Source organism: Bos grunniens, chromosome 16 (assembly GCF_055505025.1).
Source record: "Bos grunniens cultivar Pamir isolate PY7600 chromosome 16, Bosgru_T2T1.0, whole genome shotgun sequence".
Taxonomy (NCBI): Eukaryota; Metazoa; Chordata; class Mammalia; order Artiodactyla; family Bovidae; genus Bos; species Bos grunniens.
The window spans coordinates 47517500-47533779 of NC_141180.1; the positions used below are offsets into that span (position 1 = coordinate 47517500).

Consider the following 16280-nt stretch of genomic DNA (forward strand, 5'->3'; position numbering starts at 1 on the left):
CTTGGGAAATTATAAATATATAATACATATATGTATTATTAGATTTATTGATAGAAGATGTGCAGAAGCAAAACATTATACAGTATTTCCAACCTCAAAATACATAAGTATCCTCAAAAGTACAGAGAAGAGCAAAATTTAACAACATTATCAAAGAGTGATGAGTTTTGAGTATTTTCTATCCTTGATTTTAATGTTCCTGGTTTAATTGTAAGTTTATATAATTTAATTTTTAATAATGGCTGTTTTCAACAACCAGCTCACAAAATTCTTGATATTTAACAACTGGCTATTCTAAGCTGGTACCTGTCAACTCTCAACACACCACTGGCTAGGAAGAAAAGCAAATATGTCATAGAAAATAAGCAATTCTACAATTTTAAGGAATTCTGGTTATTATTAGGTATAAGGAATACATCACTAGGAAGAATCCAGGATCCTCTGACACACTGTCAGAATGGAAAAACAAAACAATTAGCGGATTTCTGAATATTTGTAGTGATGATCCTATAGTTCCCAGTATCCAGGTCTTTTATCCTAAGATCCATACAGAATAAATCACACCTCTGACTGGAGCTTTCAGATTGGATCAGATCATAATAGTTATGTTCATATGTGGAACTCTCAGACTAGCAACTCTATATTTGGTTAACACTCAGCACTGGACTTCTGGCCTCATTCTTTTTCATTCTATTTCAAGTTATGTATGCCTCTCCCCTGGTAGAATGCAAATTCGTTTGAGGGGCGAGTTCAGTACTGGATTATCCAAAAAATGTTTTAAGCCTGTGATTAGGAAGCCAGAAAAGCAGAAACACCAAAATACTTGCTTCTGAAAAAATTATTTAACATTTCAGAGTATGCATCAAAGTAGTATGTATGAGAAAAATCAGAAGTTTATTATATTTTCTTATATCTATGTTATTATTTAGTTCAGCACGGTTTTCAATCTAAAATATAGACAAGATGGTGAGTGAAGTAGCAGTTAAAATGGAAAACTATAATCATTTTTAGAAATAAAGGGTTTTAATTCGGCTTCAGTCATTCATTTTTATGTCACTCCTTAGTTCTCAAGCAATATTTGGCTTTGGACATAGCCAGCATTTAATCTACATTTATCAAATACATATATAACTAAAGTATCAGCCATGAATACTATACAAAGACTAAGAATATAATCTTAGACTGCCATTTTAGAAGTTGGTAGAGATTCTTTAACATAAGCTTCTTCAAAGTGTGAAACTGTCAAAAATTTCAATGTCAATGACTCCCTAATATACAATTTAAGACTTCAAAATAATATCAAAATATGATTTACATTAAGATATTTTTGTCTAAGAATACCAAATTCCCATATCAGAAAGCCAATCCAAAATTCTCAGCCATTATGGATTCTTCATAACTAGAAGCAACATGGGATTTACAGTTTCCTTGTGTTACTGAATGCAGCATGAGGTTATGATGTTCCTACAGAATTTGCATAGGACGTTAAGAGAGATACTAACAGAATAATCATAAAGTAATGAAGAATAAGAAATAAAAGCAAACTGAGAGCTGACTCTTTGACAGAACTGAGAGCAATTCAGTAAAGAGTATCAGAAAAACTGAAGCAGTATTTAAATAACTGAATAGGAATAATAAAGAGGTATACTATCTTTGATTATGTTTCTAAAGACTTTCAGGGTCCTTTATTGGTTCTTTCTCTTCTTTCTACCTCCTAAATTTTTGACATTTCCCAAGTCTCTGTCCTAGGGTGTCTTCTTTTTATATTCTCCTCATTTCACTATTGTCATGGCTCCAGCCATGAGATATTTACAGACCCCAAATCCAAATATTCAGTTCTTGTGTTTCTGTTTAATAATTTTTAGTGGAGTATAGTTGCTTTCCAATGTTGTGTTAGTTTCTACTGTTCAGAAGAATCAATCAGTTATATATATATATACACATATCAGTTCAGTTCACTCGCTCAGTCGTGTCTGACTCTTTTGCAACCCCATGAACCGCAGTACGCCAGGCCTCCCTGTCCATCACTAACTCCCGGAGTCCACCCAAACCCATGTCCATTGTGTCGGTGATGCCATCCAACCACCTCATCCTCTGTCGTCCCCTTCTCTTCCTGCCCTCAATTTTTCCCAGCATCAGGGTCTTTTCAAATGAGTCAGCTCTCCACATGACGTGGCCAAAGTACTGGAGTTTCAGCTTCAACATCAGTCCCTCCAATGAATACCCAGGACTGATCTTCGTTAGGATGGACTGGTTGGATCTCCTTGCAGTCCAAGGGACTCTCAAGAGAATTCTCCAACACCACAGTTCAAAAGCATCGATTCTTCCATGCTCAGCTTTCTTTCTAGTCCAACTCTCACATCCGTACACAACTACTGGAAAAACCATAGTCTTGACTAGACGGACCTTTGTTGGCAAAGTAATGTCTCTGCTTTTCAACATGCTATCTAGGTTGGTCATAACTTTCCTTCCAAGGAGCAAGCGTCTTTTAATTTCATGATTGCAATCACCATCTGCAGTGATTTTGGAGCCCAGAAAAATAAAGTCAGCCACTGTTTCCACTGTTTCCCCATCTATTTGCCAAGAAGTGATGGGACCAGATGCCATGATCTTAGTTTTCTCTTTTTTGATTTCTTTCTCATTTAGGTTATACAGAGCACTGAGTAGGGGTCCCTGTACTACACAGCAGGTTCTCATTAGTTATCCATTTTATACATACCATTGTATATATGTCATTCCCAATCTCCCAATTCATCTCACCTCCCTACCCTGCCTTAGTATCCATAAGTTTGTTCCCTACATCTGTGTCTTTATTTCCGTTTTGCAAATAAGTTCATCTTGGATTGGACAACTGGACAGCTACATGTAAAAAAAGGAAATTAGAACACTCTCTCACACCATACACAAAAATAAACTCAAAATGGATTAAAGACTTAAATGTAAGCATAGACACTATAAAACTCTTAGAGAAAAACATAGGCAGAACATTCTCTGACATAAATTGCAGCAAGATCTTTTCTGACCCATCTCCTAGAATAATAAAAATAAAAACAAAAATGGGATTTAATTAAACTTCAAAGCTTTTGCACAGCAAAGGAAACCAAAAACAAAACAAAAAGACACCTTCATAATGGAGAAAATATTTGCAAATGAAGCAACTGACAAGGGATTAATCTCCAAAATATACAAACAACTCATGCAGCTCAATAAAACAAACAATGAACCAACCAACCCAGTGAAAAAATTAGCAGAAGACCTAAACAGACATCTCTCCAAAGACATACGGATGGCCAACAAACAGATGAAAGGATGCTCAACATACTTATTATTAGAGAAATGCAAATCAAAAACTACAATGATGTATCACCTCACACTGATCAGAATGTCCATCATTAAAAAATCTACAAACAATAAATACTGGAGAGGATGTAGAGAAAAGGGAACCCCCCTACACTGTTGGAAGGAGTGTAAATTGGGAGGTTCCCTATGAAGAGTATGGAGGTTCCTTAAAAAACTAAGAACAGAACTATCATATGACCCAGCAATCCTATTCCTGGCTATATACCTGGAGGAAATCAGCTTATTGTGTTTCCAGTAAGCACTGGTACTATTTTCAGCTGCCTGCTTGACATTTAGGTTTTCTACAGAAACCTCAGACTCAGTACAGCAAAACTAATATCAACATCCACCCCATCAAGCCTCCTCCTTTGCCTGTATTCCCACTCTGTCAATAATAACTCCATTCTCCAGACTATTCATCCAAGTTGGAAACCTCAGAGGCATGCCAAAGTCCTTCCACTTCCTCATCATTTCTATTTAATCATTCACAAAGTCTACTTAGCACTATTTACCACTGTTTTGGGATGGATTCCACCTCTTTATGTGGACAATTCCATATGTATTCTTCATTACTCTGCCCACTTGCCCCTGGCCCTTCACTGTTCTAATCTATCCATGACAAAGCTGCCTGAGTTATCTTTTCATAACACAAAGCTGATTATACCACCCATTACTATTAATAATTCAGTGGCTTCTCATCTCCTTCTGAATAAAGATAAAATATTTTCTAAGAAGCATAACGTCCTTAGAATCTAACACATGAGCATCATCTCCCAATGTCACCCAACTCATACTCTATGCTCCAGATGATGAACTTCTCAAATGCCATGTTCACCTGTAATTCGAGCTGTTCTTCACATGTAAAATTCTCTGCATAAACATCACTGCAAATTCCAACCCCTTCATAAGCCAGCTCAAGGTTTCCAATCCGCTAGATAGCTAATAATTTCAATAGCATTTGTCTGTAGTTTAGCCTGAGCATCTGTGAATATGTTTTGTATCCCACGTTATTCTATGAATCCCTAAAGCAGAGGTTGTTCATCTTATTCATCCTTGCATTCCTAATATTTTAATGTAGCAGTGGAGGGGCTTGACTTATGTACCTTAAAAAGGAAATAACAGTTTAAAATAGCACATCTTCTCTTTAGACAGTATCAACCTCTGGGTAGACAAAACTTTAAGAGTTGTCCTACATACCAGGCAACTAACATTCTAGAAATTCTCCTCACATTTATTCAACAATTACCATGGACTGTTCTCAGAGGGTGGGGGGAGGGTGGACGGTGGGGAAATGACAATAAAAAAATAAAGGAGACATGAAAACCAGAAGGAGAAGTCAGAAAAAGATGGGTTAAAAATTCACTGCCCTAAAGCAAATATTAGGCCCCAAACTCAGGCAGATAAAATAGAAATCCTAGCTCCATTTATAAGATTATCTATAGCCAAGTACCTCTTGTTACAATAGCTGTGAAACAATCACATCAAATGGAATACATTTTAAAACCTAAACCAAGAACATGGTGCACTGTAAAGAAGATACAAGATGAATATCAAATAGGTACATAAAAACTTGATCTCTATTCTTGTTCTACACAAATTTTCTGTGAGAACTAGGATAAATCACTTAAACCTCCCTGGGCCTCATTTTCTCCTAGTCAAATGGAAATGAGAATTTTATCTATCCTTTCTACTCCACAGGCTACTAAAAAGCAAGGGAAATAAGAGATGTGCAAATGTCCTGGCAAAGAACACAAAATTACTTTATAAATATAAGGTAAGGTCTCAGTGACAGGATTCAGCAACATTTATGAATGGCTCTTCACTAAGCAAAAAGATGGTACCTCTTTTATTACGTTTGCTTATTTCTGCTGAAGGGAAAATCATGTTCCTCACAAATTTAAAAGCTGTAAATGTGTGATGGAAACCTTCTCCAAGGTAAACAAAGCCCACATTTTAGAATTCACTTATTCCTTCACTCATTAATTCAGTCTGTCACAAATACACACTGAGCATCAACCACTAACAGAACATTATGAAAATTATGTGAGGTGTTACAAAAAGTTAAATATATGAAATGGTCTACCCTTAAGACACTTGAGGTCTGCGAGATTTTCAGAGAAACAGGGATATGTATGTGTGTGTATATATCTAATGGAACAATGAGTTTACATGTACACACAAACACATAGATTCAGAGACATTTTATAATTAATAGTCATTTCATGTGTGACTTATAAAATGTATGTATAAATAAATATATAAACATGAACAAAGAATACTATAGCTCATTAAGCAAAGAACTGTAGGATTTTTCAGGTCATAGCTGTAGCTATAAAAATAGAAATACAAAGTGTATAAAGACATTTTTTCCACTAGTCCTTTCAGCCATGCATGAAAAAGAATTATCTTCGAACGACAAACAAAAAAAGTAGCTAGATATGTTAACATAGGTTAGTGTGGGAGGAGAGTATAGAGACAGTTCTATCCATTTTATAATGTAAATCAGCAGAAATATAAAGCCCAGAGATTGAAAGGGGAAAAAAAGGGATCCTCCTATTCCCACAATAGCAAGCACCATGCAAATTAGGAAATTGTTTGCTCGTAACACTCTCAAAATCCTTATTTGGTAAAATCTGTATAAAATTTCCAAGTTAGGGAAGAGTTGAGAAAAAATTTTAAATGTTCTATATTATGCAGTTAAAAATAAGTCAGAGTCTCAGTGGGAAGATGTCTGCATCAAATACATTGCTTCTTGGAGTTAGTTATACGTGAATTAATTTCCATATCACAATTTCTAACCACATTCATCAGTAACTCACTGCATGTTATTTGTGGCTTACCGTTTATTTGGATCCTTTATCAAGAGGCCTGAAAGCAATGATTTTGCATCTGAAGAGAGTGTTCGAGGAAATTTAATATCTTCCATTAGAATTAGTTCAAAAAGTTTCTCATGATCCTGGTTATAGAAAGGTAATCTCCCGCACATCATTTCATACATGACAACCCCAAGGCCCCACCAATCCACAGCTCGGCCATAGTCATTATCTTCTAACACCTAAAAGTGAAACCAGTAAAAGATTAATTTTTACATGCTAACCTTTAAAGCATTATTTATAAAACATAAGATGGGGAACACATGTATACCTGTGGAGGATTCATTTTGATATTTGGCAAAACTAATACAATTATGTAAAGTTTAAAAATAAAATAAAATTAAAAAATAAAATAAAATAAAATAAAATAAAAACATTCCCTTAAAAACAAACAAACAAAAAAAAAACAAAAACAAAAACAAAAAAATAAAACATAAGATTTTTACACAAAAGTGAATCATAACTTTCAAAACCTAAGTAGGTGATTCTAAGATCTTGACATTTAAACTATGAAGAATCTTACAAAAGATATAAATCTTACAAAAGATATAAATCACATCAAATATGTGAAATGTTCAATATATAGCCAGATATAAGGGGTGAAAAGAAAAGAGGTATTGCAACCTTTTTTGCAGCCTACTGCAAAATTCTAAGTAAATGAATTAAGTGGAGAACAGAGGAGCCTAGCATGCTGCAGTCCACAAGGTCAGGTCGCAAAGTGTGGGACATAACTTAGCCACTGAACAGCAAAGCAAAGTAAATGAATATACGAGTGCCCTAAGGATCAAAAGAAAACTATCTGCATACTTACACATTTTCATTTAGGCCTACTTAATATTTCATTCTGGTTCCACTAAGGTGGTCAGTAAGTAACAACTTGGAGCTAAACTGTGTTGATTATAGAGAACATAATGTGTCTAACACCTTCTTGCACTGAGAAGAACTAATACAAATCAGTGACAGATAGGAGTAAACAGATGCATTGTATTAAAGAAGCATCCAGGGCATGACAATCATGAAAATATATATGCAACCTTTCGGAGGACCCTACACATTGAAACTCTTGCAGGAAATATGTAGGCAACAGAGTGAATATAAAGAGTGATTGACTGAGTTGTAATAAACTTTAGCATCCAAAGTTTTAGAACCTCACAACAATTTCTATTAAACACAAACAATAAAAATCATGGACTCGATATCTGTCTGGTATATGCCCTTAAATTTATTTCCCAAAACACATTACATGTAAAATATATTTAGTAAGAAACAATATGCAAGTATCAGTTATGCTGTGCTAGAGCAACCTGTTCAAACTGAAACATCACTTGCCGTTTGTACCAGGAAAAATATGATTACCTTTCTACAAGGTATGTTCCTCAATCAGTGGAAATTAATCATTTGGATCTTTCAATATTTTATTTCAAGACATTGTATTTGTATAGTAATGTAATTTTTAAACACCAGTGACTTTTTCAATCTATTCCATGGCCAATTACCAGAATGTGCTGTCCGTAGGCCTTTATCTAATAGATGCTGGATTTCACCTAATAACAAAAATTTTAAAGTCTAAGTAACCTCTTACTGCACTCCTACAACACCAAAAAAAACAGTGGTATACACAAAAAAGAGCCAAATGTGGTTTTTAACCTCTTTTTTCATAAAACCATAAAAAGCATAAAAGCTGGATTAACTGCCTCCCGAACCCACATTTCACCAGCCGGGTTCTCATCCCCAGCTGGCAAAACTGGCAATCCTTTATTTTTGTTTAAATACCTGGTTTGCAGCCAGAAGGGAAAGTGAGTACATAAAAAAAGGTTTTATTTTTGAAGAGAAATAAGCAACTGAAAAATAAAACTGTATTGTAAAAAAAATCTGTTTGATAAAGTATATTTTATTTAGCTTCGTAAAATGAACACTGATTCTCAAGATAAGTGGTTTTGCTTCTGAACATACAAGCTTTAACTGAAACATACATCCATAATGCTACAATTAGAACTGTTTGCTGGATTACTCTGTACTGAACAAGTGTGATGTAACTAACATTAACTCAGTGACATGTAAAACTTAGGCAATGTTGAGGAGAAAATACCCTAACAACTCAGCCAGTCCTCTTTATCTGGAAGGCTTTGTCATCAATTAAAAAGAGAGATTTCTGTTCAACTCCTATTTCAAGACAGCTGGAAGATGAAATACACAGAAAATAAAACTAAAAATGATTGTAATATTCTACATGTGGATATACTATAAAGTATATTACCACTGTTCATACAATATCCTTTCTCCTTACATCTAAATCAAAATATAATACTTTGAAATAATGTAGAAATTCCTGACTGAAATTAATACCCACAGCCTAGTAATATATAAAATTTACATTCTTTAGCCTAAGAGTTGCAGTTCCTTCTGATTCCCTCTGATCATTTTTTCCCCTCCTAGCAAAAAGGCTAATTACTTCATGGTTAGCACCAGGGCTGATCCAAAGAGTAAGATATATGGTAATGTAGAAGTACAACAACATTAATACATTTCAAACTCCATTACAAGGCGATTTATCATATAACCTGGATATATATGCAGATCAAAATCTGCTTCTAAAGAAATAATTCACTGAAAGACTTATCTTGAAGAACCAAACTAAAGACAGTGTTGTTTTCCATGAAATCAATGTCATCAATGTTTAAACTAAAATCAAGTTAAAATATGAAGGAAGATATTTGGTATTTCCTTCTACACTTATTGTCCTCTGTAACCCTAGATGTAGCTTCATGTCATGAGAACATTTGACACAAATGCCCAGAGATGAAGAACAAGTGGGGATTTGAAACACGAAAAGAATGTAAATGTTAAAAAATGGTGAGAAGTCACATCAATAAACCCCAAGCAGAGCCCAAGCTCTAGGAAACAAGGTGTAGTTTCAATTTTTCTACTAGGAGCCAGAGATTGCTTCACTTTCTAATATAATAAAATCCAAGATTCAAGGAAGTCACCACAGGTTATCAATTACTTTTAAATGATCTGGTAATACCTGATTAATATTTGGTAACATTTGAAGTACACACTTTCACTTATCAAAAACCAGCTAAGTTTTAAAAAATCACTATGAACAGCTCTTGAATTGTTAATTTCAAAGAATGACATTGAATAATAAATTTTATATTTTAAAATGATACCATCAATTAAAGTTCCCAAAGTAAATACTTATTTCATGAATGGGTACTTTCAGAAGGCATATTCATTTCAATATTCTTTCACCAATTAAGATTTACTGAGAGGCTGAAGGAATACCTTTCTCAGCTTGCTTGCCAGGCCACACAAAGCACTCAAGGCAAGTAGTGATGAGGACGCTATGTATGCCCTGGAGTGGCTTACTGCTCAATCAATAATCCTGACAGAACAGATGGGGGAAAAAATTAAACATCTAAACAAACTGTCTGTACACCTATGTTGTGAAAGTAAACTGCGAACTTGGATGAACCAATTTACCGCTAATTCAAAAATTGTTTTTCTCTGGTAACCTGATATTTCAGGTAACTGATATTGTGTGTTTTACACATAAACACACAGTTATATGCTATATAATCTACAGAAATCCTTTAATATTCCTAACATCACAGAAATGTTGCTAAAAGATGACCTATAAATCTTCTAACTCAGATTCTAAAATGTATTGCAGCTACAGAACTATTACATACATTTCACAAGAAAAATGAATTGCATGGTTTACTGCTATTTTCTTCATAAATATATACTTTGTATCCAGTTTTCAACTGCTCTAATGATTCTAAAGGGACTGAAACTGTGCCATTTGCTCTGAATTAAGATGCTGTAAGCTTCATGGCTGCCTCCTAGCATGCACACACAAGTATTCGCATGCAGTTCATCTCCTACTTCCAGAAGCATTCTCTGGCTAGAACAGGCCAAGCTAAATGGATACAACAGTGGTGATTCAATCATACTCACAGGTATTTTCCCACAGATTCCTATACTTCCTTTTTATCCTGAAGCAACAACATTACAGCGTTCTAAGAAACTGGGTCTTTGTAACCAAAGTAAAAATGGCCATTATAAAACACTACAGACAATCACTAGTGTTCCCAGTTAGGGCTGGTTTTGTGTATGTTATATCTCAGAGAATTTAAAATTATACCCCGTGCTTAAATCAGAATCATTCCAAAGTACTGAATGCAAATATTCTGATTGTTAAAATCAAAGACTATATAGCACTCAAAAGAACTTTAGGTGAAAAATAGCTTCAAAAAAACCTGACAGAACTCTAGGGAAGTAAAAGCTGCTACTTATAAAGGTTGAGAGACATTAACATTGAACTAAAAATATCATTTTTGTTTATATTTAAACAATATCTAATTTGGGGACCCAGTGGGAGTTTTTTTAACTACGCAGTTTTTTATTGAACTATAGTTGATTTACAATACTGTGTTAGTTTCAGATGTACAGCAAAATGGGATGGTTTTTAATATTATCCAGAAACAGTATAAATAGCCAACTCAGACGTTCTTAAATAAAAATTCTAACAATAAAGCAGACAACTTCTGTCTGAACTAATCACTGTGCTCATCCACTTAATTTCCCCCTTAGTATTGGTGATGAGACCAGTTTAGAACCATCAAGATGTGAAGGCTTTCAAAAATACTTCAAGGGGACAAGTGCTACATGCATCATTAAGAATGAAATAAAATATTAGGGATGTATACAGCTTGGGAAAAGCTACTAAAGTAACTTCATTTTTACAAAAAGCTTAGAAGTTTTAAGATTTAGTTTCATCATCTGTTAGAACTAGTAGAATTTTGTCCAAGGGTAAGCAAAATGTAACTATGTGTGCTACTATTTTTATCTACAGATGAAATGTATAAATATACATATATATATAAAACTTTGATTTCATTCATTTTTAAGATCCTCTCAAGATAATACTGATAAGGCCTATAAAATGATGTCTTTTTCATTTATTCTTTGTTGTATTTAAAATAAACAGAATTCCATCTAGTACACTTAAAATCAAGTTTGGTTCCACTCACTTCACCTATGCACACTATACTCCAGGCTACCAGCTATCTTCACCCTTAATTAAAACGATTCTCCCCACCCTCCTGAAAGTTCATGTATACTTTTGGCCTTTCATTTGTGCTATTATCTATAAAGAATCGCAATGACTTTAAGCAAATCTTTGTATTAAAATAGTTATCAAAATATTTTCATCTATTTCAGACACTGTCAAAATACATATTATAAAAGATATTGAAGCTAGTAGGCTTCAAAAGTGAATAAAATGATACGCAGTGACTATTTTCTAAAAATGAGTTTCCAGAAACTAGAAATACATTAAAAATGCATCTTCAGCCACTGAAAAACATAGCATTTTACACATATGAAATAAAATTATATACATCTTTTTCTGAATAGCAACCACAACTAGAATACTGTGTATTTTCCAACAATCAAGTCATTTTTTGCAATCTTTTTGTTAGTTCTAACTTGATTATCAAATAATTTTTATTTTTACACTATTACAGAAGTGCATTTCTCTAGGTTTCCAAAACCACCTTATTCAACCTTCCCCATCTGTCACCATCTGCTTCTTTTTAGCATGTACTTTTTGTGTGATCACATAAGCATGTGAAAAATAACTAACATTCAGATGATTATCTGCTGGTACATTTGAGGACTGGGCATAATAAAAGTGAACTGCCAAAACGTACTTAACACTTTTAATTTTGTTGGGTCTTGCATGTAAGCTACATTTGATTTTCAAACTGTTTTACAGTTGGAAAGTTGATCAGGTACTGCTAACTCAAGAGCAAAGCTGAGACTCTAAATAATTAGCACTGCATAAAAGGATGGTTTGGATTCAATGAGAGCCAAATCAAATAATAAAATTTAACAGTAAGATTTTATATATGATTTCTAATTTCTTTATATTTCTAGGCATGAGAATATAGTAGATATGATGAAAACAAAACCTCCTCAAAACACCATAGTCCGTAATATATGGCAGGTCAAATTTATTTCCTTCTAATACAAGAAAGAGCAAAACCACTTTAAAACCATCTATACTAATGCAGCTTTAGAGATGCAGCACACTAAACATATAGTCAATGCCCATTAGGACTGTATCTCTGCAACATCTTTTTAAAAAGACACTTTTTCCCCCTTTAATAAAAAAGGTACACAGTTCTTCATCAAAAGAAGAGAAAAAATACTTTAAAAAATATCTTTTTAACAAATGGCATTTTTATATCATAATTTTTTTTTTCCTGGTGGTCTTTAAGAAGAAATCTCAGTCCATTTAAAAATCAGGTGTAAGTCTGAGATATAGTACAGTTAACACATCAGTTTTGAACGGATTTCTAACAGTATTTTTGAAGTATTTTTTTAAAATATCCTGCAACCATCTTTAAGTAGCAAAGCATTCTGACCAAATTAAAACAGTTTAGGGAATTCCCTGGAGGCCCAGGGATTAGGCCTCCCCGCCTCTACTGTAAGGGGCACAAGTTCAATCCCTCGTCAGGGAACCACGATCCTGCATCTCTTGTGGCATGGCCAAAAAAACAGAACAAACAAGCAAACAAAACCCCTCCAAAACTAATTGAAAAGGTAGGGATGGCCACTGCTAGACGAATGAGAGGCTGCAGAAAGATGTCTCCATAGTGTGTAAACAGGTCTCCCATGTGAAGGTAATAGACTAACAAGGAGCCCTTCAAAAGAGAAGCAGTCCTCAGGCACATACTCCAGGTCTGATACACAGCTACTACTGACAACCAAGAAAAGTCTGGCATCAAAAATGCTATGTACCAGAAATGTCAAGGTTCAAAGACAGTGAGAGATACCATCTGCAGTGAAGGGAAGAGGCTAGTTTAAGCTCTTGCCAATCCCTCTCTAATTCTGACCATGCATATCTGGATCATATATTGCCTTGCTCTCAGTTCACATGCTTTTCCCTTGTCTGTGAGATCAAATCTAAACTCTTTCCCATTCTGATCCTGATCTACACATCCAGCCTCCTCTTAGTCTGCTCCCTCTTTACTGCCACCAGACCCTCCCACCACCTTTCCTTTCACTGTACATAACTCTAGTAAAGCAATTATTTTCTTGGACAGTAATGATTATTCTCCATATTCTATCACCTTAGTAAATACAGCAGGCTACCAGACGACTAAAAACATTTCTATGATCTTTACATTCCCAGCACCTAACAGAATGCACGACACCTAATAAATACTCAACAAATATTTCTTTAATGAATGAATGAATGTTCTTCAGTGAAATGGTCTACACCAGAGACCAGAAGAAAGAACTTAAATTCTTGTTTTTAAAAGTAAGCATATAAAACAGTTACCCTGATTTAACAAAATGCACTTTGACACAAATGCTTAAAATGTGAGAAGTTTAGTTGTCTCAAGTTTTGTCATCCTCAAATAGTAACCACAATGATCACTCTCCCCTGTGAAAACAATGTCAAGATGTTAATTATGAACCGACATCTCTCAGTCATCGGGTATATAAACTGCTTTTAAACCCTTCTGCAATATTTTTTAAAAAGGTATACAGAAAGGGTTTACCTGTCTTTAAGAAGAAATTGATAATTCCCTGTGAACTGTAAACTTTCAATTTAGAAACAACTGGACTCTTCTTGGATTAAATTCCTGGTTTTGTTCTTCAGTTGATGACATTTGCATATAAAAACAGTATCTTTGTTTCTTAGGAGATCATCTGCTTCTGAAATGAGATGTATTTATCTTCTATAGAAATAATTTCCCCTAATTGTGATACAACTAATTTTGTTATTCTAAATATGGGATATCATCATCCATGGCAAATGTATAGCAGGGGCAATTGGAACTCCAGAGAAACAAAGATTTTGTTTTTCATGACATTCACAAAAATAATCCTATTCTAGAAAATGTGATCTTGTATTTGAACAAACAAGAAACATTATTCTAAACTTTTACCAAATTCAGCTACAAAAATAGAAAATTTTAAACCCCAGATTTTATAACAGAAAAAAATGTTACTTTTGGCAGACCTTGATAAAATAATATTTGGAAATTTACTATGGAAAATACTGCTAATATTTCAAATTACTAGCATTTATTTACAAAAATTTAAAATTATTGAAACGTAATTTTAATCTCTTATTGAAAAGAGCTATTTAGTAATAAACTGGCATTAGTTACTATACATATAAGGAATGCTAGTACCATTCTGAATGTATTCCCATTTCCTAATTCTTTTGATTACTTTTCCTGTTGAGCATTTACGAAGAATCTATTTTTAAAAATGGCAATTACTTACATCTATAGTGGCCTTGAAACACTGATTTTTTTTTTTTGGCTACCATGTTATGCGATTAAAAAAGTAAAAATAGGCTTTATAAGATGAACCTTGTTAGAATCCTGTTTCTATCTCTACCACCTCCTATCTGTGTACAGATTACATTAAAAATTCTGATCCTCAGTTCCCTTACCTTTAAAAAAAACAGGTTTGCTATCTCAAAAGGTTATTCCAAATTTGCAATGTACATATATAGCATGCAGCAGATAATACATGTTCAATAAATAGTTATCATCATCCATCAAACATAAATGCCTCCCTCCTTTGCTCTAATGACAATAACCTTGTTGGAGTTTGAGGGAAGACCTGAACTTGTGCCTCACAGGTTTCATACTAGCTGCTCCCTGTGTTTGGAAAACTCGTCCCCTGTATTGTTACAACAGTTGCCTCTCAGCATTCAGGTCCCTGGTTAAACATCACTTTCCCTGAACATCCTATCTGTAGAAGATTATATTTTCCAAAGAGGGCTGCAACAGTATCTCCCATGTCACATGTTTTTGCCACGGAGAGGTGGGATCTATGTCACTACCCTCTTAAACACGTGCAGGCTCAGGAATGTTTCAGCACATGCAGAAATGATGTGCAATTCCTGACACGAAGTCATAAAAGGGGATTCACAGAGAAATGTTTAGAGCAGCATTATTGGCCAAAACCTGAAAGTAATCCAAATGTCCATCAGCTGCTGAATGGATAGACAAAATGTATTATATTCATACAACAGAATATTATTTTGGCCATAAAAAGGAATGAAGTACCAAAAACACGCTAAAGCATGGATGAATCTTGAGAATAAACTGAGAGGCCAGACACAAGAGGCCATGTATTGTATGATTCCATTTGTATGAAACATTTAGAAAAGACACACCGATAGTGACAAAGTAGGTTAGTAGCTGTCTAGCAGGAGGGGAGGTTAGGCAGGAGCTAACATGTATGGAGCTTCTTTGTTGGAGTGATGAAAATATTCTGGAATTAGGTAGTGGTGATGGTTGCACTGCACAACTTTGAACATGCTACAAGCCACTACTAGGCACTTGAGAAGGCTGAATTTTATGGTACATGATAATAAAGGTTAAGAAATATACTATGAAGAGAAATTTTTTAAAAATTAATAAAACATTTCTTCATTGTATGCTATGTTAAAAAAAAAACAAAAACTGAAGCAGTTTCTTAACTGTTCCCTAGGACATTTTAGAACCCAAAGCCAAAACAGTCTGGCTACTCTGAAGCCACAAGGTTATGAGGAAGCCAGGCCATATGGGGAAGCTGAGGCTTTTGAGAGCCCTGTAAGGCACCAGTTGACAGTCAGCATCAACTGTCAGACACCTAAAGTGGGGAGTTTCCAGATTCCGGCCTCCAGCCACAGTCACCCACCGCCGTGCCCCGTGTATCACAGAGCGGCCATTCCTGCTATCCTGATTCAGAACCTTCGATCACATGACATGGTTAGGTTTTGCAGTGGTCTGTTTTGCAGTAATAATAATGAGAACACTACCTAACACAGCCACCACAACCTCCTTTTATTTAGCTTCTTTCCCTTCACGACACATATTCACTGCATGACATTATGCTATATATTTATTTTCATTCTGTCTCCCTCTACCAGAAGTGAGTTCCCTGAGAGCAGGGTCCTTTGTGTCTTGTTTCTATAACCACACACCCAGAGAAATATTCAGTATATAGTAGATGAATAACATATATTTGTTGAACAAACAAATCAGT

The 16280-nt window shown here is 34.6% G+C and overlaps 1 protein-coding gene across 13 annotated transcripts in view; it reads right to left on the minus strand.

Annotated features, from left to right (window-relative positions):
• The window catches only part of AKT3 (AKT serine/threonine kinase 3), a 281741-nt gene that overhangs the window by 38164 nt on the left and 227297 nt on the right, over positions 1-16280 (minus strand). For all 13 annotated transcript variants that reach the window (XR_015143515.1, XM_086344906.1, XM_086344914.1 and 10 more), the window contains one exon: positions 6180-6394. Coding sequence is in view for 12 of the 13 variants with exons in the window: in XM_086344906.1 (XP_086201032.1) it covers positions 6180-6394 (215 nt within the window). In the remaining variant the exon portion in view is untranslated. The remainder of the gene's footprint in view (positions 1-6179; positions 6395-16280) is intronic.